Below are 24,216 nucleotides of genomic sequence, written 5' to 3'. Positions count from 1 at the left end.
CCACTTTCTGTATTAGCGTCCCACAAAACATTCTACCAAACATTAAGGGCTTAATCCACAGTGTTACAGCCTAGGCCCAGGACGTGTTTTTACAAATATACCCCAAAACTCCTACCAAGAAAAACTCTGGTCAACATGTGCTTCTGTCTGACATAGCAGAATGTTTTACATTAAAGGATAAAGCATACTGCAGTTTATAAGCAGGACAGTGGCCTGCTGGAGGTTAAGGAATCCTTTTCCTCCACACCCTCTGGCATGATCACAACTTCATTATCTACTTAACAGCAAAAGACATTTCTTTAACCTTCACTTTTTTTTTTAACTTTTATGGAGAGAAACACCAAAACAATAAAAATAAAAAACACAGACCTACCAAAACAGAACTTTCAACTTCATGTAGCTCTCAAACAGCAGAAGAGATGAGAGAACTAATGGAGCAGAGGTGACATGGACAGTTTCACCCAATATTGGAAGGTACCCTGATGGTAAGGTACAGTGATGAGCACAGCCACAAATTCACTTAAAGCAAAGCAGAATAGGACTTCAAATGGAGGAGGAAAAGAACTAAAAGACTAAGTTAAATGTAGGACCACAGCCTGAAAAATCTCAAAGCAAACATTTCTGGCTGGTCAAGGCACAAACCCAAGAAATATCACTTAAAACATACAGCAATATAATGCATCTCCTCTTGCTAGCAGTCTAACAGATGCTCACAATGAACTACACTGCAGCCACAATATGATTGTATTAATGCAAGTTTCAGTCTGATTCCAGATGACTGAACTGCTTCATCAGCTGCATACAATTCATTTGCTTTTTGATACTGTGATCTTACTTCAGGTATTGCCACATAAGCTTTCCAGAAAGACAACTAGCCCCAACTAAAAGTCTGCTAGTAACCTTATCGGTTAGGTCAAAGACAGAAACAAGGAACTCAGTGATCAAAAACAGTCCCCAAACTGACCTTTCTAAAAAAAGGCAGGGCTGCTTCAGTGAAGCAGGGTAGGAGAAGCGGAAGATGCGAGTCTCATGCCACAAGGAGAGGGGGCTAATTTTCAAAGCGCTCAGAACAGCGCCTTTCAGGAACACAACATTCACTGCCCATTTATTGCCTTCAGAATTCGTATTTGCGAAACTGGATTTCTAATACTGGGAGGTTCAAATCATTGTAAGGGAGCAGTGCCCTCTCTCTTCTCCCTTTCATTTGTTCATGCTTTGGAACACTTCAATTGCCTACAGATCTGATCAGAGGCAGACCGGGCCAAATTCTCAGATTCTGCAGATCATCATAGCACCACTGATGCCCATGGAGCTCGTGCCAAGTGACACCAGCTAGGTTTCTGGCCTGCTCTCTGCACCGCATCCCTTCAGTAGTTATAACATTTTTCCACCAATGAGCCAATCACAGCAAAAAGATATGCACTGAGCAGTACTTACTGCAGTTCTCAGCTTTTTTATTTCGATGAATCACGGTCTTTTGACTGGGCGTGCTGAAGAGGCTGGTCCAGTTGACAGTGTGGTAGTAACACAAATTACTGTTGTCCGTTATGTAGATGTTGCCAGCACTGATTTGCTTCAAGGACTGAAACTGCAAAGAGGTAATGCCTTGCTGCTTTAGGATGAGTAAAGAAAGGCCACTGTCATGAAAACGAGAGAGAACAGGAATTATTGCCAGAAGGTGGAATTTATTACAGCTGGTTGGGAATTTCCCACTAGAATGATTTTCAAATGGCAAGATGACCTTTTCTGCAAAACTGAAGTTTGGTCAGAATGCTTTTATCTTGGTGCGATAAAAATGACAACACAAGTATTATATGAGCCAACACACATTGTTTTATTGCCTAGAAAATTATGAGCCTTGTGAGAATTGTGATACTACAAGCTGTGATGCTCACAACACTAGGCCAAATGGGTCAGAGCTACTACTAAGTCGCACACAGTTCCATTTCATCCATTTTACCTTAACTTTTATTTTTAAATAAAGTGCTGTTGTGAAAACTGAAGAAAATACAGAAAGTTTTTTTTTCTTTTTTTTTTTAGAAGATGAAATTAATACTCTGATAGTTTATAAGCTAAGGACGAGCAAAGTCATGCATAGTATATTAAAGTCTTCTGTCAGACATTAAATTAATGCCATTTATAGTAATACAGGAAGAAATTGCTATTTTCAAGGAAACTCTTCGAGTCCACTTTCTACAATTCATTTTTCTTTTATTGTAATATGTGGTTATTTTTCTTCATCAAAGGAATAGTAAATGATTGTCTGTGTAACATGGAAATGACTGCACGTATTTTATGACTGAAAATTAGTGAAGCCAATATCCAGTTTCTGGGCATCCTTTAAGTTATTACATTAAATGATTATAATTGTTTTCCAGCTGTTCTTAATAAAAATTGCTGTTTCCAAACAGAATCCTGGGCTGTAATTCAATCTCAAGGTTTCACTGCTATTCATAATCTGCTTGGGCTGTTGTTTAAGATATCAGCAGAATCCCATAACTAATTTACTCCATTTACACAATTGGGAACCAGGGGTTGCTGTATATATCCCATAGATATCTTGCGGCACTCCCCCATTATTTCTCACTATATTTGCTTCTCTCCAAAACCAACTCATCCATATCAGCTTTCATACCAAAACATCACTTGTAAAAATGGAAATACAGAGCCAATGCAGGCTCCATCTGCAAAGTACTTCAGGGATCTCAGTGATCTTCCTTGTATGTGTCTCTATTGCTTCTGAAGACCACATCATTCTATAGACACATGAGCTTGCACTTCAAATCAGAATTTTTCAGTGAACAGTATGACCTGCCAGATAACTGGGTTAAGCTCTATTATTATTTTTTTTAAGTTATATTTCACATTCATAAAGTATTTTAAAATTGAGGGCAGATTATGACCACCATAAAAAGTAATTTTTGGACAATGAGTTAATGGCTACAAAAGAGAACCAAGATGTTTGATTTTTTTTTTATTGTTATGTTCAAAAATTATTGCTCTTATAAACAGGGACAAGCAAACAAAAATACTATCAATGAATTCCTTGGTAACAGAGAAAACAAATGAATTTATGATGCCCTTCCCAAAGGACGTTGCATTCTATAGTACTAAACAGAGAATCTTTGAATACTAATAACACTGCAAAATGATTCCATAAATAGAGTACACATTACCTATACAGAGCTCTTCCACCAATAGTTACCAAGTTAGAAAACACTCTGAAATCTGTCATATTCTCAGGCCACGACTGTATGTTCAAATACCCTGAAGGAGAAGGAAACAGACGTATACGTGAATGTTCATCATTTCAGCCATAAAGTCTTTTTTATCACATACATGCATTAGGACAGGCTTAACCTTTAACCCAAAGACTGTGCTTGTTTGGGAAAAAGAAATAAGTAGATAATGAATGCTGCAGAGCTCTTTGAATTCATCAGCCTGCTCAGCACTGTCTCCTCCAGGAAAGCAAAGAAGGATTACAGCACTGTTACAGCAGCAACCTCAGCACTAGTCCACTCTCAACATCCATACTTAAGGCCAATCTGAAATACCCAAGTTCAAAATTCACACGGCCTCCCAGCCTTTTCTGAACAAGAGCAGGAGACAGAATGAAGATTTGGCTGAAATTAGAACACGAGTTTTAAGATGTGCTAGAGACTTGGGACAGAAGTTGAGAAATCTATTCTGATGCATTAAAAGATAACAGAACTTTCTTTAAACAAAGAGCTCACAGCCACTTGTGAATGTGTCTGAGGACAGTTCTTCACTGAAGAGCATTCTTATGCACAAGTAGTAAATGGAACTATTTATTTTGTGTTACACAGACGTCTACAGAGTGCTGTTCCCTATGATTTTAAGTACAGGACTTAAATGCAGTATATCCTTCACAGCATACGGGTAGTTCCACTTAAGTATCAGAGCTGAGACTGTCAGACGATGTGCTTAAAGAATGGAAACAGTTATAGATACCCAGGTGCCAAATTATATATGACATTAATTAGGGAGAGATTTAGGGCTTATTTTAATTTTTATAATCCCACTGTCTCACTGAAATCATTCTGGTTGTTGACAGACAATTCACATCTTTTGAAAGGTGAAGCAGCGGGAGTGAACTCATTATAAATGCCAAACACTTGCTGAGCTCTGCTCAGCTACAGTTGTGCTGCAGTGGCCAAAGGTTTTTTTTTTTTTATGTGCAAATAGTTTATTTTGTATTTCCCTATCTGTACACGATCAGCGATTAATTGAGATCTCAAACTTGTTAGTATCTTCCCTCCTGTTCCTCAAATGCTGAAACAACAGTAAACAAGATGCAAACTCTGTCAGTAAGTACAGACTTCTAACTATAGGACCCCACTGAAATGCCACAAAAGATGGGAGGGGCTACCATCTCACACAATATACTTTTATCTTTAAATCCCATAAGCTAGATTCACAGCATCATCTGCTGTCAGACCAAAAGAAGTAGCTGCAAAAACAGACTGGCTTATCTTTTTTTCCAACGCCTTTTTCAAATGCATTCACAGAATCACAGAATCACAGAATCACTGAGGTTGGAAGGGACCTCTGGAGATCATCTAGTCCAACCCCCCTGCTCAAGCGGGGTCACCTAGAGCACATTGCACAGGATTGCATCCAGGCGGGTTTTGAATATCTCCAGAGAAGGAGACTCCACCACCTCTCGGGGCAACCTGTTCCAGTGCTCTGTCACCCTCACAGTGAAAAAGTTTTTCCTCATGTTCAGATGGAAGTGTCTGTGTTTCAGTTTGTGCCCATTGCCTCGCGTCCTGTCGCTCAGCACCACTGAAAAGAGTCTGGCCCCATCCTCTCGACACCCTCCCTTCAGATACTTGTACACATTGATAAGATCTCCTCTCAGCCTTCTCTTCTCCAAACTAAACAGGCCAAGCTCTCTCAGCCTTTCCTCATAAGAGAGATGCTCCAGTCCCCAATCATCTTTGTGGCCCTTCGCTGGACTTGCTCCAGTAGTGCCACATCCCTCTTGGACTGGGGAGCCCAGAACTGGACGCAGGACTCCAGATGGGGCCTCACCAGGGCTGAGTAGAGGGGGAGAATCACCTCCCTCGACCTGCTGGCAACACTCTTCCTCATGCACCCCAGCATACCATTGGCCTTCTTGGCCACAAGGCCACATTGCTGCCTCATGCTTAACTTGGTGTCCACCAGCACTCCCAGGTCCTTCTCGGCAGAGCTGCTTTCCAGCAGGTCAACCCCCAGCCTGTACTGGTGCATGGGGTTATTCCTCCCCAGGTGCAGGACCCTGCACTTGCCTTTGTTGAATTTCATGAGGTTCCTCTCTGCCCACCTCTCCAGCCTGTCCAAGTCTCTTTGAATGGCAGCACAGCCCTCTGGCGTATCGGCCACTCCTCCCAGTTTTGTATCATCAGCAAACTTGCTGAGGGTGCACTCTGTGCCTTCATCCAGGTCATTGATGAAGAAGTTGAACAAGACTGGACCCAGGACTGACCCCTGGGGGACACCGCTAGCTACAGGCCTCCAACTAGACTCTGTGCCACTGAGCACAACTCTCTGAGCTCTGCCATTCAGCCAGTTCTCAATCCACCTCACTGTCCACTCATCTAACCCACACTTCCTGAGCTTGTCTATGAGGATGCTATGGGAGACAGTGTCAAAAGCCTTGCTGAAGTCTAGGTAGACAACATCCACTGCTCTCCCCTCATCTACCCAGCCAGTCATTCCATCATAGAAGGCTATCAGATTGGTTAGGCATGATTTCCCCTTGGTGAAGCCATGCCGACTAAGTGAAGACAATGGTTTCTCACATTACGCCATCATTTTTTTCACTAGTTGCCCCTTGTAATACTTGCCCCACTTCGCTGGCATGGAGCCAAGACCTATCTCTCACTTAACAGGAAGGTCTCAGTTTTCTGATGTTTATGTGCAAACCTCCCAGATGTAATGGACATTCTGTATTCATGAAAATAAAGACAACACACTTGTGAATAAAAACTGATATTGAAGTTGTTGAGTATTAAACTTCTATCAAATTTCCGGCACAGTCAGTTTAAAGAAAAAAGCATCTTGTGTTCTTCAAAAAAGTCAACAAATACCCGCCATGAATACAAAATGAGAAAGAGTTCAGATTATGTGGCATCAGAAGTGGGTGTTACCTGTTATCTCTCTCACTGTTTGGAAGATATTTAATTTCTCTGGATTGATTGCAGCAATTGTGTGATATGGGTCCCTGAAAGATTAAAAGAACAAAACGTGATGCTCTGAATAGGAAAAAGAAAAAAAAGGTCAGGTTCACAAAGCTACACCACATAGAAGCAGTATTCAGAAGGTCACCACTTTGCTTTCAGGCAGCACATGCCCCAGAGGACTTTCCAATTTCTTCAGACTGTTGATCCTGCAGAATCTGCATCTAACTTCTCCCAAGTCATCTTCATGGGAAATGATGGCGCTCAGTATCTTTGAGGATCAAACCATTAATATTTTAGTAAATATTTACGCTTGCAGAAAATTAATGGATTCCGAACAACCTGTTTGATGCTTCCATCAAACATTAAAATCTAAATCAGGTATGTTATATTATAAAAACCTGAAGTTGACCTTAATTTTGAGAGTGCCATCATTTAGCAACAACATTTTTAAAAAACTGAAAGGAGTAAGGAACATTCTCCTGGAGAACGTCCACTATGGGCAAATATACTATGACTCTCCACTTACTTAAGAAGCCCATTAGAAGACTAACACAAACAAAAAGTCCTTTAAAAATCCCCAAAAAGGTTATTTTGTAAAATCATGATATGATATTTTTATGGGTTTTCTGAGGGTAGAAAACAACCTCAGAACAGGTGGAGCATGCCTGTCCATCTCTCCGTTTTCCAAGAGACACAGTGTTTGGAATTGGAACGTGCAGGTAATCAACCAATCTTTGGAGACAGGGAGACAGACGCTGGAGAAGTCTGTGTGGTGACAGACTGGTGTCACTTCTAACCATCATGGAGGCAACTTCTGGTTAGCAGGAACAAAATGAGTTCTCAAATCTTAACATAAAGCCTAGTGGACCACAGAAGCACGATATACTTTTTACCAATTTGGGACTCTCAGAAAACTAGATGACAAGTTTTGACTGTCTAATGTGTACTTAGCACTTTGCTTTTAAAATTCATTACTATTAAAAATGAAAAAGCCTTGCTTGTACTAAACATGAGGTCACTGAATTTAACCTTCAAATTCCAGGATTAGACAGTCTTTGAAGATAAAAAATATACATTTAAACCCCTTAAACAACCAACATGTTTGATATGGTTGTTTTATCAACATACAAAACTGCAGAATAATGCAGTCATCTATTACCATTCTTATAAGCAGAGCCAGATTTTTAAAGATTTCTCAGTAGAACAGGCACAACTGAATTTTACAACCCCAAGAACGAGAGTTTCAGCTGCTCCTGAAACTGGAGGTGGACAAGGAAGGGGAGGATGAAAGCTGGTGAGTGCTGTGGAACTGGACTAGTTGCTCCTGCTGCCATTGGGGGACGAAAGGGACAGCATTTGCTGCAAGTTGGGGCTGTTCTTGAACTACAGCTCTCCTTGGTATATCCCACCGCTTCACAGGCATCAATACTGGTGGAAGGTAGCTTGCCTTTTTAGGACCTCAATCTAAGGAAAACAGGCAGTAGTGAGAAGGTTGCATCCAAGCTATACAGGTCTACTCATTTTCCAGCCAATGCGTTTTTTGTCTCCGCCTCGAGCAGCAGGTGTGTAACTTAAGGAAGATGACTCCATCCATACACTTCAGTAGAGTACTACCTTAAAAGAATGAATATTACTGACTCACCAAAACCTAGGCCTACCTTCACCCCACTTCACTTCAGGACACTAATTAAAGTCCCTAAGGAACTTCATCATTCTAGACTCCCTCCATCATTAGGGCATAGAGACAGACATATCCCCGAGGGCTAGTCCCGACACCTCCCATCCGAATCATGCTCTGAAGGTTCCCATCACTGACTGCAGAATATTACTCTACTTCTCATACACGCACCTCAGCTCCATGTCTAAATTTAGACTGTGTGGCTCTTATCCCAGAACTGCAACCAAATCTGTACATGGAAAGACACACACTGACTTCAGCAGTTTTGCCATGGCTCTGTAACACTTTAGCAACTGACACAAGCAAAAGTGTTTAGAAACAACTTGTAATTATATAATTTGTATATAAACTATTATGAATAGTTGTGCCTGTAAAAATTCATAATTACATATATACTTTGTATATATACTGTGATAAATAAACAGAGACCTGAGGTTCAAGTATTCAGGAGAGGGAAGGATAGCATACAAATTGGTGTATTGCAGGATCATTTGCAATTGAAGTTAGCAGTCAAAACAAAAAAAGCCACTCTCTTAGCATCTTTCACTGAAGTCACGCTCTGCCAATACAAAACACCTTTCAGCTCCCCATAGACCAGTGGACTATAAATCCCTAGAATTTGAAATGTTGAAAATTCGTGTTTTTAAAAGCTACTATTCACTCTGAGTGTATGAATTCATGTCAAAAGTTAATTAAAAGTGCAAGCATAAACATGTATTATTGTTGTTATTAGTGTTATTTTTAAATTTCCTTTCTATAATATTTGCAAAATGTAATAGCAATCTTAAAGAAAAAGCTGTTCCAAAAACATAAAGTTATTTTAATTAGTTCGCAAACATCCTTCTCTTTTTAATAATATATACTATTGCTGTGGAAAAATTTAGGGTTGCAAAACTCCGTATCCTGATACTTAAGACTGGTTGGAGTTATTTTTGTCATAAAGAATGAGAGACTAAATGTTACATAGTTCCAGCTTAAGTCTCCTAAGCTTATACTCTTCTATTAAAGTGAAACATAATATTTTAACTCTCTGCTTTATAGTCCATATTCTAGATCTTTTGAGAGGAATATAGTTTTATTCAACACTGGTTTTGCCAAGACTTCTCCCTTTAATTTAGGTAGATTTGTTAATGTTACTTGTCTCGTAACTTTGCAATTAGTGTAACATAATTTTTGCAGCTAATGCTTAATACTAAAAATTGCATTTCACTTAATGCACCAACTAATCCACGCAGACTGCTGAAGTTATCTAAGCACTTGTGTTGCATTTACTAACATACTTCCTGTAATGTGAGGTTCAACAGATTTGCAGCCAGCTTCTTGGGTGGTCATCTAGGCAGGTCAGAAAGCGTGAAGGGCTGAGCAATGTCTCCTGTATGACCTTCTCCAGTGCTTCCACAAGTCAGAAGCAGCGTTTCCTTAAAACACTCGAACGAAAGCCCTTCTCCCTCCCTATGCTTTACCCTATGCTACATTAGCCATTCACACTGTACTCCCCATTTGAGAGAGGAGGAGACCAGCCACACAGCCAAACCTCACACTTGCTGGCCTTTGAGAATCACTGAGCCATAGGGCCCCAGTGAAGGGGCTTTTCTACTATCTACTGCATGGTTTGAGTCAAGATGTAGGCGAAGCAGCATTACAACCAATCACTGTATCAAATCAAGGAAACAAGCCATTTCTTTCCACCTCACCTAGTAAGTACATTTGAGCCATGCAGCCTAGCATCGACCACTTCATTATCTAAACATATCTGAATCTACAGAAAGACTAATGAAAAATCTGCTGACATTAGTCATGCTGGAATTCCATTTCAGCTCAATCTGCAGAAGTTCAGTTAACCATGCTTTCGCTATGCCACAATGCTGCAACGTGGAGATGGTCAGAGAACTGTACTGAGATCTTAAATGTTGCCAGCCAGTTGCATCTAATGTTAAAAGCTCTGAGGAGCCTAAAAGAGTATGTTAAAATATGAAGCCTATGCTGTGGTAGAAGTAATTGAATACTTCACATTGTTAGTGTACCACGCCAACATTAAAAACCAAGGGTTTCATCTTATTCATGCATTTAAAAGATTTTAAAGATTTTGCACATTTTAATGGGTGCTGAAATACCTCAAAGCATAACATGTAATTCACTGTGGCTAATTACATGAAGGCTGAATTAGTAGGTAGATGTAATCATATTTGTGTTCTCATAATGACAGAAAGAAGACAATGCAAGAAAGTGGCTAGTTGCATTGGGCCTCGTCTGACCATCAAAACAGAGCATGTTTGTTTCCCCAGACATATCCCATTCTTGTGGTGTTGCACCAGGCGTTCACTTTTGCTGTAATAGCAAACACACAGCGCACCAAAATATAAATAGCAAGACACTAGTCATCTGGTTGGTGTATCTTCCTTCAGAAAGAGAAATTGGTGAAATTTTCAAGTATTGGTTCTGTATCTCCACATCTTCAACCATGATTAAGATTTATTCAATACGCTGACATATTTAAACCTAAATACTGCACCTAAATACCACCAAGTTTTGGAGATCTCTGCAACTGAAATTTGAATACATACTTCAAAACCGACTGTTTGTTGTTAGGTTCAAAGACGAGAGGGTAGCTTTTCTGCATGTATACGCAGTGACACTTCCCCAGGCTATGGCAATTTATGCCAGATAAGGCGCACTCTCCACTTTCTGCACACTAGGTCACTGGTCATACAAAATTTAAAACAAACTAATGGAAGGTAACTTTCCTTTCTCTGTTCTCTTTTCTAATCAGCCATTATTGTAACCCAGTACCAAAGATCTCGAAGTAACCACAAATCCCAGTTGTCTTTTCTGTTTCCAGCATGGTCTACCTCACCCTTTCTTTTTCTTTTCATAGAAGTTGAATTATAAGAATCAGGTTAACAGTATTCCTTCACAACAGAAGACAGAAAACTAATTTATCCTGGATCTGCTCTTCAGTGAGAGAAGCCTGCAGCCATAATTAAGAGGTGGACACAATCAGTGTCAGCTGGCACCATGACATAGCATCTTAAAATTTTGTCACTTACCCATGAATCCCAGTAACAAGAAAGATAAGGTTGCCATTGATCTTGGTACAGTTTATGAACTTGTCAATGTTGCTGGAATCCACCGTCTGAGCTGACACTAAACTCCCTGTTCCAATGCCATCACATGCTGCCAAAACAAGGAGTTTGTGTAAAGAACTAGGAAAAACAATTACTGAATCAGAAGATGTTGGCCTTCTAGACACCAGTCTTCACTTCTTCCAGAGATAAAGCAAGCGCGATGTGTTAAAAAGACACTCCTTACCCATATTCTCAAATAAGCATGTGCAAATTTTTAAAGCAAACAATATGCTTATGTGCTGTTTACTTGCCACAGAAAGGTATCCTGGCAAACAGGTTAAGGGGTTTCACACTGGATCCAAACACAGTTATGAACCCCACAAACTCCCACTCAAGCCAGCTATAAACAGATATTTGATGACCGAGCTCAGATTAGGCCAGCCATCTCATTTTTTGTGCACTGTTCACTTCAGAAACTGAGGGGTCCTAACTTTGCTAGCCCAATAGGCCACCTTCGCTCAGATGGACCTGTGAACTTAACCACTGACATGCCATAAAGCCCTTTAGAAAGGAAAAACAGATCTTTTCTCATCATCCCATTAAATAAATTAGTGGGGCCTGGAGAAACTTTGGTAACCTGTGAAGAAACTTCTCTGTGTGGCCTTGTAACTCAGAAGTTGCATTCTCTGGGAAATACGATACATCCATGAACAAAATCTTCCCTTCAGATAACATTTCTGTCTTGCTAACTGGACTCCTTTAACGGCAACCATCTGCAGCACACCCAAACCCTTTATATACAAGTGAAAACTTTCCTCCTTCCCCTTGGGTAAGAGTAAGAGCTTGACAGGAACACTGGATGCATACTTTCACACATGAAACTCTACACATCTGCGATAAAGTTCTTTAATACTACTAGACTGAAGAACTGGACACTGCATTCACACAAAATTCAGTATGTCACTACCCAGCCTCGGCAGAAATGTCTGGGTTTGTTTCAGCCATATAGACTGACTGTTGATTTTCTGGGTTTTAAGTAGTTTCACTGTGAATTCCTTTCCAGACGTGGCTTACACTAGGACTCAAAAATGGCATAAGCCCACACGGGAAAAAACAACAGTGCTTTGCTTCTGGAGGGAGAAAATCTCCGTAAGAGAGCTTGGGATAAAGTACTCCATATATTTCAGTCTTCTCATCAGCACCATTACATAAAAAACTTTGTTTACGTTTAAGACATTTAGAAAAGAGGTAGAAGATTCTGTGAAAACAGAGATGCTTTTAGAGAACAGAGGAAATAAATGGAGACCTAATGTTATACTGACAAGCTATGAGACACACCATACACTGAAGCCAGGGCTTTAGTAGTGCCCCTCTTTGGGAGGACAAAAGGAGAGCCCTAAAACACCTCTAGGAAATGCTCATCACTAAAATAGTATAACAAAGAACCCTTTCAGATTTCTCTAAAATCAAGAAAGAACACCCCCTCTCATTTTTCCAAAGCAAAAGCATGGTTTTGATTGTATTACCTTGCAACTTAAAAAATGTTCATTGCCCTATGTTTAGGAATACACTTCACTTGCAGGTTACATAGTTTAAAGGCTATCCAAAGGCTGTTAATATCAAATGTTCTACAACTTACTCATGGAGAATATTTAATGCCAAAATAACATCTTGCTTTGCTCTACTAGAGCGTAGACTACTTTCAAGAAAAGCTATACTAAACCACTGCCTACCTTTAGGACAAATGTCAGTGCAGGGCTTGCACATCTTTATACCATTTTCTTCAACCTCCATCTTGGAGCTTGGACATGCACGAACACAAGAGCTTGAATCTACCACGAAGTTGTCTGAAGAGAAGAAGAAAATATTGATAGAAAGTGAACTGGACTGAGTAATACTGGGACATGTATTTTTGGTTTCTATGCCAGTACATATTATTATTTGCTTCAGCACTTCCAGATTAACATTTCATGTTCAATGTTTTCAAAAGCATCTAAGTAGGAAAATTAAGCATGTCTTTCCGCTGACCTATGAAAATTCATGAATTGTCAGTCCCTGTCCCCCTCCACCACAGGTGGGTTTTATTACCAAAGATATTAGAGGTAACAACAGCTATAGAAATAGGAGAGAAATAAAACACGATGCTCTACCCTGTTTCTTTCACACATACACAAATATATACATCTGGGATACAATACTGCAGGAGACTATGACAATTATTTCATTTTTGCCTTGTAAAACAACAGCCAGAGGGGATTTAGACTGACCCTACCTGATTGAAAGCTTAATAATGACAAGAAAGTTTAAAACAATCAAACAAAAAACCCCCCATGCCCTTTAATGAAGTATTAATGCGAAGAATCACATCTCTTAAGTAACACACAGTGTATCAATTTAGTAAAATATTATATCTTGCTAAAAAAAAAAAACACAAAACAACAAAAAACCCAAACCCATCTTTATTAGAAAAAAAGTAAGCTGTGATAGTCACAGCCTAATTCTACTGTCAATCTGAACTTCTCCATAGAGATTTAAAATTTGGATTTTGCTTTGGGCTGAATTACGGTTTTATTTGTTATAAATTACCCATTTTTGTTACATTTAACTTACCTATGAAATAATTAATGCACACTACCACTGTAAATCTTGCTGGTAATGAAAGGGAGAGCAAGAACACTGTCTCCTTTATTTTGCATTCTAACTGACACTACAGTATCAAAGACTATGACAATGAGGACCCTTTAAAAACATTTTTGTGTTGTCTTTTGGCTGAGTATCTCAGAAGCATGTGTTTTGAGCATGTATGGGTTTACTCTTTTTTTAATCCTTGATCATCTTCCAAGATAATTATCTGGCATCCCTCCCTTGCTACAGCAATTTTACTCTGGAGTTTTAAGACTGCGTTGCTGCCAGTATCTCATCATTTTCCGTCACCAGGACGGAACCGCTCAGAAAACGGTTATGATAACTTTCTTTCAAGCCATTGTTATTCCAAATCAAGGAAAGGGCAACAGCATCACAAAAGCATTTGGTGCCAACTGCGTACTGTTATTTTTCTGAAAATGGAATGTCTATCTTTTTACAATGCCATTATTTAATATAGCTTTTGGCACTATTTTAACAGGTTTAACATTTTTAAAGTCACAAGTGCTGATCAAAAGCATAAATGTAACAAGTGGCTGTCATGCAAAACAGAAAGCTAGTGAATTCCCTTTTTTTTAAAACATCACTCTAGTACAAGGCACCTGGAAAGTGTTGGCACCCTCAAATGTCATTCTTTTAAATTAACAAATGACCGAGTTATTACAGGCAGCAAGCATATGTGGAGTGACACAGCTAACAGCACTTACGTGGGCACTTTTTGACGCAGAAAGCTCCATAGGTGTACTTGGCATTGTGATTATGCTCCAGTTGGAAGGTGGTAGGATTGTACACAAACGTCTGGGGGCACTGTGTGACACACGCTCCGCTATCATTGAAATTCATGCAGGCCTGCAAAGCAAGGGAGAGGGGGAAAAAAAAAAAAAATCAGATTGCTCAAATCATATAGCTGCTTTTAGATTTACTTAGTTTAAAACAGAGTCTTGATTGTTCAGAAATAATGTTCAGAAGCAGCAAGGATGAGGAATGGGATATGTAGTTTTCTAACCTTCATTTTGGCTACTTAGATTTCTTGCGAGGACCTTGGCAAATACATGGCACATTAAAGGGAGCTAACAGAGACCCCTTAAACTGAAACACCATTTAGTGTTACCACACTTCCTACAAAAACATAACAAAACTGTAATTTGTTTCATAACTATTGTTACTACTAGCAATCAACTAATTCACAACTCGATAGGGCATTCTAAAACTGCCAAGAGTGAACAGCTATTTATCATAGTCAGTCTAAACAAATGCTAATGACTTGTTCTTTAGAGGTCCAACCTTTTGATTTCTTACAGCATGAGTCCATAGTCCAGCTGAAAACTGAAATTCCCAATTAGAAAGCCAGGGGGATAAGAGCTTCTTTTGAGCTAGCACAGGAGGGGGTCATTTCCCTAAGTGGCACATTTAACAAGGTCAGTTGCTTCACACACTAGGAAGAGAAAATAGGACTTTGTATCACTTAGCATTCAAGCTCAGCCACCCGCAGCTGACAGAGGACAGGGCCCTGACAAATGAAGAGGCAAGTGTGTGGATAAAAAGAGTAATGGTATGCAGGGAAAATAATTGACTATGCAAGGTTGATAATTAGTAACAGGAAAAAAACACCGATTTTGACATTCCTTATCACCACATATCGTGTCTATGGTTATAACCACAATTTATAAAAACTACAGGAGTAAAACTCACAAACAGTAAATGCCTAGTGTCAAATTTCACATGGATATGAAAGCTGTAGCTTGGCTTGGATCCCTCTAGCATTTTAAGCAACCATTGCTTCCCCATTAACTCGTCTTCCGGATGCCAGGTTGCTTTTAAAGTTTCAGTCTAGGGATGACTCTTTCCGATCCTTTTCAGGGATTCAAAAATAGCCAGGTGGTTCTGCATCGTTAAAGAGTTAGCAAGCATACCAACAAGCCCTCTTCCCCTATCGCCCAGGTAGGACTGCAGGAAAACTGCAAAAGAAATTCCCTGTTCTGCTGCTTTTACTAACAGAGCTCATCTCCATTCAGATCATGAATGTACCAGAGCAGTTAGACGGAGGTAGCTTAGTGTCATGTCAGAAGATTTCAGAAAAGCGAGAGTAATAATGGAACCAAGGAAGGATAAATCTGCTGCTGAAAGGGACAAACAGGGAGTCCCATGATGAAGCCACTATCCTAACAGGGAGTACTAGCTTCCACAACCCTCAGGAGCTTGCAGGTAAGCCAAACGGATCCTGTCTTTTCTGGTTCTTTAAAACAAGTATTAGAAAAACTAGCAGTTTCTCACAACTCCAGAATTATTTTACAAAGATAAATACAGTCAGTTACTTCTTTATTAAGAACTGAATGGGAAGTCCACTCTGTGAATAGGGGGAGGTGTCGTTTCTCTGGTTTCACTGGGCATTAGATCAGGCCCTGCTATGCATTTCAAGTTTTAGGCCCAGACTGGTTTTGAATCCAAGATAAGACCATCCCTAAAACTTTGTTTTGGCATATTTGCTTGCAGTTAAGTCAGAAAAGGATTATTTTCTTGCTTTTAGAACTGAACACACAAATCACTGTATGGCAGCATATGGAGAAGGATAGATGAATTTTATCTAGAAATATTAAAACCCTATTTACAATAGGATATTATTAAAGGCTGCCATAATATGCTAAAGGGTTTTCAATGCATCATAAACTGTACTTTTGCTTATTAATAAATACTAATTTAGTTTGTTTCTTCAACACATTTTCTACATCCACCGTCGTCTTAGCAAGTACTCCGTCATGTACATGACACCTCTCTGAAGATGATTCAGCAAATGCACAGTCAAAATAAAGCACACCACTGACACATTAATCAAAGAGATGGCACTTTCCAGGAACATTCCATCTAGAAGACTCAGGAACTTTTATTTTATGACTATAACGCTTTGTATACATCCATAATTGCTCCACTAACATATGCAAACTTCTAGCATTTGCTGCTAAATGCTGCTACTATGTGAATGAAAGCACAGGGGCATACATAGGGGAAAATCAAGTTGTCTCTCTCAGTTAAAAACTGAGCACAGTTTTTTATAGCCTAAAGGGTTACACTCTTTACCCAGTGTGTAGTAAGCAAGTAATGGCTAGTCCTGAAAATTGCTGAACCCCTGCTGAATTTCTTTTACATTGCTCTAGGACCAGGAGTAAATGAGAATAGAGTCCTGGGTGCTTCCCTGCTGGATCAGAACAAACATGCTAGCATGAGCTTTAGCGTACGTATTTCCATAACTGCCACAATTCAGAAAATAGAACTCATTTTCTTGTAGGCTGCAGTACTATAGCAGTCGTACTTTAAATAACACATTCTTAACCTTCTAAGATGGACTTGAAAAATGTGGGTTCAACACCTCAGCTTTGAGCATGTTCCTCTACTATCATATGGGAACAATAACTGCATTTTTCCCCTTTGCTTTATCTATTTAGATTGTAAATTGCATGACCAAGAACGTTATTTTCACATATCTAGCCCAAAGACAACATAGAACTTCTGGCAAGCTTTGGATCAGGCATACCACATACATGTTGAATATCTACTTTTGTACAGTCCCAATTATAGAAACATCAGTTTTAGTAAAACCTGATAGTGATTAAGTCAGGCCATCACTGCATTTCATATCTTAAAAATCTCACAGCAGTAAAAGAATAGTTTTTAAAATGTATTTTTGAAGCACAATGTCCACCGCTATCAAATGATATGATAACAGTGCGAAAGTTTCAGGTCTAGCTAGGAACAGATTCATTTTTGCCAGCTCCTTATGAACCATTTGCCTATAATATCAAAATATTTACAATTGTCCATACCATAAGATCTCTCCTCTCCATCCCGTCTGGCAGATTTTAAAAGGAGCCTACCCAGCTTAACAGATGTTTGTCTCTTCAATGGCTCAGGCACCTCTGAAAATCCCCTCTCTGTGTGCATACTTGTTCTAGGCTTGTTCAGGTGTAGGTTTGCTTCCCTTGAAAATGTTAGCAAAACTTGTCTCTGCAGCACAGTGTGATGAGCTATACATTTTTGCAACCAACATGAGGAGCCGAGGCTGCTTGATCTATTATGAGTAACAGACTACAAACAAGACAAATTTGGCTGCGGGTATGTATGTTTAGATCGTCTGTTTTTCAGCAAAAAAGTTAGCCTTTTCTTTTTCTTTCTTCATCTTAAACACACGTATCATGTATTTCAGGTAGAGTATATTGGAAACTACTTTCCTTCCATCTCCGCTGAGAAGCACGAACAGCAGAAAAGGTGAGTTTAAATCAAACCTGGCAGCAATAGGAACACCTTTCACAGAGAAGCTAAATTGTATTCTTGACTTTCAAATAAAAAGCTCACAGAGTAGTAATAAAGTCATGCTCAAATGCAATGATAAATAATTCTAAAAATTCCCTATCACCTTTGAAAGTTAATTTTAGAAAGCAAAAGATAAAAATCAGGGAGATCAGCATATTAATGGTTCCCAATCTGTATTTGAAAATCTCATAAATCTGTTAATGGGTAATACTAAGTAGATAAGTAATGTTTACGTAACATGAAAAATACTGAATGAAAAAATCTGCAGTCAAAATCTGGGAGTGTACATGCAAAATATTAAAAGGGACCAACATGGTGAATTTCATGGATTAAAGCATGAGAATTTGCACTGTAACTGCTGGGAACAAGAAAAATGAGAACTGTCACACATACAAAGCAATCAGTGTCTTTAGGTCCGGAACAGCCTCCAGCACATTCCCGGTGGCAGCAGTCACTGACGTAGGGCCCATAGCACCGTCCATCACACTGCTCTGCGCACACAGTCTTCGTTACTAGGAGGAGGCAGGAAAAATTAGCGTGTCAGAATCAGAACTAAGGAGAGAGCTCTTCAACTGCACACTGATGAAAACAATAGAACAGAACAGCAGAATATTGAGGAAAAAAAGCACAAGTTTTAAGGTAATTGCTTCAGTGGTACTGGTCACTCTCATCCTCTGTAATACCCTCTGCAGGAACAAATACATTGCTAGGAGACTGCGAGGGAAGAATTAAGGTGTTTGCTCTTACCTTTGGAGCAGCAGGTGGAATACTGAATTTCAGATTGTCAAGAGTTTTAGAAACAGCTGATAGAAGGATATCAGAGAAAAACACAAAGTAACAGAACAGCCTGCCAGTTCCATGGCAATTTCCCCCTCCCCGTGAAGAACTGCAACTCTGAGCACAAAGCATGCAGAAATTCAGAGTGAGGCCAGCAATCTGAGTCAAATGCTGCTCTCAATGGCAATCAATGTGACAAATAGGCAAGGTAGTAACAGAACAGAATACAACCTGCGGTTTGGAACACATTCCAAAGCACCACACATCCTTTTCTAAATAACACAATCCAGCCTCGATTCCTAGGGAAATGACTATATTCTACCAAATGGCAAGCACAGCGATTTAAGCAGCTGTACACTACTGCACCTCAGTGCTAAGTCTTCCGCAGAGGACGGTCAACAAGGGGAGTATCTTCCTCCCCCCACCCAGCACTTCAGTATTGCCATTTCTTTTAGACATTAGCTATGTGGCACTAAGAATTACATCAACAGAAGAACAAATTTTTCATGAATGACTACAGTGAGCCATAGTTCAGCCTGAAGTCTCTCACATCATAATGCAACAAAAATTTTGCTAGCCCCGGAAGTCTGGCCCAATTAAACTGGTGACAGATGAAGCAGTAGCCCACAGTCTTATGATCAGGTTGACACTTAGACATAGGTGCTATTTCTTATTTCCTAGTTCCTGGTGATTTTTTTCTAAGTGAGCAATCAAAAAGCTTTTAAAGGAAATAGTTATATTGAATATATTATATTTATATATATTTATATTAAATATATTTTGAAGGAAATAGTTATTTTGAACCAGTTGCAACTGGTTGAAGTGTTCAGTAATATGTTTGAGAAGTTCATTGAGGACTTGGCTATTTTTGTATATGCAATTTTTGAATACATACATATATATATATATATATATGCATCCACAATCACTTGACTTTTCTATGAACTCATACTACTATTCTGTACAAACACTTACAAGGAAAAATCTCCGGACACAGTATAAATGTCTTGTACATAAGATACCCACAGGGGTATCTTCATAAAATATAAAAGTTGACACCCTCTGAGCAGAAGGTAATCCTCTTCATCCACAAAAATCTACAGTTGGTGAGTCCAGTTGAAAGAATAAAATCACTGAATACTCTAGTTGCAGGCTATGGCTTATATCTTTATCTTGGGGGAACAGAAATTAGTATTTTCCAGACTATACAGACCACTACTTACAGCATGTCAGGAAGTTGTGCTGCCAGCTGCATTTTGATAAGCAGCAGGGATGCCACACATCCATAATTAACCTTTACCAATTATTTTGTTCAAAGCATTTCACTGCTTCTCTATGGAAAACACTTTTCAGGAGATCAGAGAATCCAAAAACCATTCCAACTTTCTGCTCCATTCTCATATTTAACATATTGTTGACTCCTTTTATAAGTACTTTCCGATAAGGATTCCCTCCACTACTTACTGGAAAACCTTCAGGTAATGCCAAAGCCTCTTGATATCCTCAATATTTATTCACGAGATAAAAATGTAAATAAGCAAAGAGAAGCCACCATTTATAATCTAAGGAATAAAGTGACACACTTTTAGAGTAATCCTATCTTGCTGCTACCAGACGCAAACCCACAGACAGAAAATGCTTCTTTCTCACCTGGGGCACCAAAATGGCTCCCGAGCCCTCGCAGCATGATGCAGCTGCCCCCCTACTGAGCATGCTCAGTGCAGCCAGCCCCCCCCACCCCCCACTGAGCATGCTCAGTACTGCCAGCCCCCCCCACTGAGCATGCTCAGTACCGCCAGCCCACCCCCCCACTGAGCATGCTCAGTACCACCAGCCCCCAACCCCCCCCACTGAGCATGCTCAGTACCACCAGCCCCACCCCCCCACTGAGCATGCTCAGTACCACCAGCCCACCCCCCACTGAGCATGCTCAGTACCACCAGCCCCACCCCCCACTGAGCATGCTCAGTACCACCAGCCCCACCCCCCACTGAGCATGCTCAGTACCACCAGCCCCACCCCCCCACTGAGCATGCTCAGTACCACCAGCCCCACCCCCCCACTGAGCATGCTCAGTACCACCAGCCCCACCCCCCCACTGAGCATGCTCAGTACCACCAGCCCCACCCCCCCACTGAGCATGCTCAGTACCACCAGCCCCACCCCCCCACTGAGCATGCTCAGTACCACCAGCCCACCCCCCCATTGAGCATGCTCAGTACCACCAGCCCCACCCCCCCACTGAGCATGCTCAGTACCACCAGCCCACCCCCCCCACTGAGCATGCTCAGTACCACCAGCCCACCCCCCCCACTGAGCATGCTCAGTACCACCAGCCCCCACCCCCCCCACTGAGCATGCTCAGTACCACCAGCCCCCACCCCCCCTTGCTTCTAGAAGGCTCCATGTCAGGGCATGCGCAGTGGGCAGGGGCCCCTCAGCAGCATCGCCCTTAAAAAAAGCCACAGGTCACAGCACACCAGCAGTGTATTTTCTTTTTAAGGCGCAGCTCACGTTAGAGGCTGAGCGCCTAGGAGCCAGATTTCAGGCCAACACAATTTACACTATTACAAGTAGAAAGAGGAGGACATGACCGCGCACCATGGCTGCAAACTGGGAAGATGCTGTTGAAAGGCATTCCTTGCCCTTGCTCCAGGGCAATTTAAACCTGAAAAATTTGGGTGCGAAGCAGCTCTGTGAGGAAACCTAGCATGAGCCACGCAATTAGTTACAATTTAAAGCAATGCATTTCCTGCAGCCTGGGGAAGCCAGGGTAGTACTCACTGCATCATGAAAACCAATCGACTGTGGGAGCTGTCCTCCAAATCACAACCCTAATTTGTCAATGAGAGGAAGGCTGACACCTTCCCTCTCCTGCTCCCAGGCACTCAGCGAGGCCTCAGTGCTGACAGGTCGCTGGAAGAGGATGGCTGCTGCCGCTGTATCGTTTCCTCCATTTCGTCATCTCAGCATAGGCTGTTGCTGGGAGGAGCTGGCAAAAGCAGCCTCCATCCCCAACTCATGCCTTGGTCACTTACCTCTTCCCCTTGCAGCCTTTCAGGGCTTTCCCTCTCTCTTTTGCTGCCCCTCCTCTCAGGACCACGAGCCCAGCTAAACATGGGCAAGGAGGACCTCCACCCTGACCATATATATAAACATAGCTTCCCTGGGCAGATGGTCTCCTGGCAGACAGCCAGAGAAGACTTTTAAAAGGGCAAAGAGCCACGGCCCACCTGCTAGAGGCACCAGGACTCCTCCACCGCTGCCTCCACCAAAGCAAGGCAAAGAGAGGCAAATCCTCTATTTGGAGAGAAGGAAGCAGAGACCTGCCCTTGCCGTGCCTGGTGTCCGGGACCCGCAAGCCATACTAACCACTACCCTGGAGCATTTGGATAAAGCGAGGGGCACAGTCGTCTTGTCAACTCACTAGCTGTTCCTTTTAGGAAGCCAAAATCTATATATTTTAGGATTACACATTTCTTTCAAGCTGAGCTGCAGATAATAGTGCTTCCCTAGGCTGTGTAGTTTAAACAGCCGTAGGAAACAAGCTCCGACAACAGCAATGGATTTAAGCAATTTACTGACATCTTTTCAGCAGTTTTCACACTATTAGGACAAAATCTTCTAAATTATTCGCCCTCCCCTAGAGCCTCACTCTAAGGCTTATGCCATGTATACCATTACAGATATTATTTTTTTCAAATTCCTTACATTTTTAAGAGACTACAACAATTTATTCCAGAGTATGTTTCCTTCTAAAAAAGCAGAACATCCCCACTCCAGTGACTGATCTGGAGAATTAGGGTCCCCTTTTCAGCTCACTACTTAAACACAGTGCCTAGAGTAAGTGTATGCTCTGCTTACAGTTAGGCACCTGTTTAATGAGGGCCTCTACCATGTTATTATACATTTTGACTTTCCCCAAGACTAGAAAGTTACAAAGTAGTTTGCAAAACTTACAATTACATCAAGAGTTTGTTGCTGTTCTTCCCTAATTGTTTATTTTACTGGGAAAACAAACAATGCCAACAGAAATGCCAACATTGCATTCTAGGAAAAGGCCACAGCACACCTCATTTATCTCCTGGTTCACTGCATGCTGTATTTGCATTATAACTGCTATTGAAGGTCCAGCTCTGAAGAGGAGCTGTCAGATACCTTCCATGGCACTTTACATGAAAACAGAAAAAAAAGCTTAGCTCTGAATGTTTTTAAGGATCATATTCAAGACAGTTGGCAGCAAAGGGTTTTCCCCAGAAGCAAAACAAATAAAAGGCAGTACTAGCTATTGTTTGAAATCCTGAAACAATCTGATTGTTCGGATTCCAATAAACGTAACTCAACCATTCAACCTCCTGCTGTCATTATCATGGGGTAACCCTAGCAAAAATAAGCATAGCGGCACAGGTTTAAAATGATGGCAGTTCATCTTTTATAACCTTCCTCCAAATGCAATCAACTTGTTGTATAGCTGTGAATCAAGACTTATCCTAAAGAGTGAAATGTAAAGATGAATATTTGCTTCATCCCCAAGACATCAAACTATATATTCAGTCATCTCATCTAGGATTCCTCCTCGCTGCAAAGACACGGAGGGGGAACACAACACGTAGGTGCGAACGATTTACCAAGCTAGTTTACAGGTAGTGCATTTCAGTCAGAACAGCCGGGCCTGCATGGTAGCACAAGATAGCTTGCAAAGCCGTACACAGCACTGCTACGTGGATGGATGGGGAGGGAGGGCTTGAGGAGCGACAGGGCCTTGAGCAGAGGATGCAGAGAGATGCTCCCAGGGATCATCGCTTTGCCCGGAGGCTGCAGTGGCCAAGGATGACTGCAGCTCTGAGGCGAATACGAAGGACTGTGTCTTCTGGGTGGCTCCTGCAAGGGACACATGGCTCAAGACGGTGCTGGGAAGGGAGTGGGGATAGGTGGAGAGGAACTGGGCAGCAGCTGCTGACGGGCAGCAGCAAGCTAGGGCAACCCTGCGGCAAGCTGAGAGAAGAGCGGAGCAATATTGAGCTCTTCCTCTTGCTTTTAACTTATGTGGCTCTTATTTACAGGGCAAGCTGGTGGGCAGGGTTGACAGCTGGTCTTTCTAGCAGCCCAGACATGTATGTGAGATCCAGGTGGAGTCTGGGCAGGGGGCACCCAAAAGCACATGAAGTGCCAGGATACTTGGCTCTCCTTCATGCAGAGCAACGTAACTGGGGGGAGAGCCTTCACTAATCCGAACTAAGGTCCCAAGTTCCAAATCAGACTTTTGAGGGTCAGCACGACTACCTGCCCTGAGGCCTGCTGACCGCTCGTGGGAACGCATGTGATCTGAGGCTCCGCACTGTCCTGGCCAAGGCCGGGACTGCGAAGGACAGTAGCAGACATCACGTTGTGATGAGACGGGCCACTGTACTGGGGTCCTTTTCTGGGGGGAACGCAGAACGCCGGTTGTCAGTCCTTTACTAGCATTTCCTTGTGATGGCAATAAGCTGTCCAGGGGACAGGGTGGAAGGGGTACTTCATATGTGTGTGCAATTAATCAGTCTCTCTTATTGTTTCCCTT

At 41.3% G+C, this 24,216-nt stretch overlaps 1 protein-coding gene across 1 annotated transcript in view; it reads right to left on the bottom strand.

The window, feature by feature from the left end:
- ERBB4 (erb-b2 receptor tyrosine kinase 4) overlaps positions 1–24,216 on the bottom strand; it is a 381,166-nt gene that overhangs the window by 164,969 nt on the left and 191,981 nt on the right. Inside the window, exons 7-13 of the mRNA XM_067298612.1 lie at positions 18,273–18,391; positions 14,282–14,423; positions 12,665–12,778; positions 10,914–11,040; positions 6,156–6,229; positions 3,177–3,267; positions 1,438–1,637 (exon numbers count right to left, since the gene is read on the bottom strand). Of these exons, the coding sequence (XP_067154713.1) occupies positions 1,438–1,637; positions 3,177–3,267; positions 6,156–6,229; positions 10,914–11,040; positions 12,665–12,778; positions 14,282–14,423; positions 18,273–18,391 (867 nt within the window). The remainder of the gene's footprint in view (positions 1–1,437; positions 1,638–3,176; positions 3,268–6,155; positions 6,230–10,913; positions 11,041–12,664; positions 12,779–14,281; positions 14,424–18,272; positions 18,392–24,216) is intronic.

The sequence above is a fragment of the Apteryx mantelli genome, chromosome 6, assembly GCF_036417845.1.
Source record: "Apteryx mantelli isolate bAptMan1 chromosome 6, bAptMan1.hap1, whole genome shotgun sequence".
Lineage (NCBI taxonomy): Eukaryota > Metazoa > Chordata > Aves > Apterygiformes > Apterygidae > Apteryx > Apteryx mantelli.
This window is presented reverse-complemented; position numbering and strand designations above follow the sequence as displayed.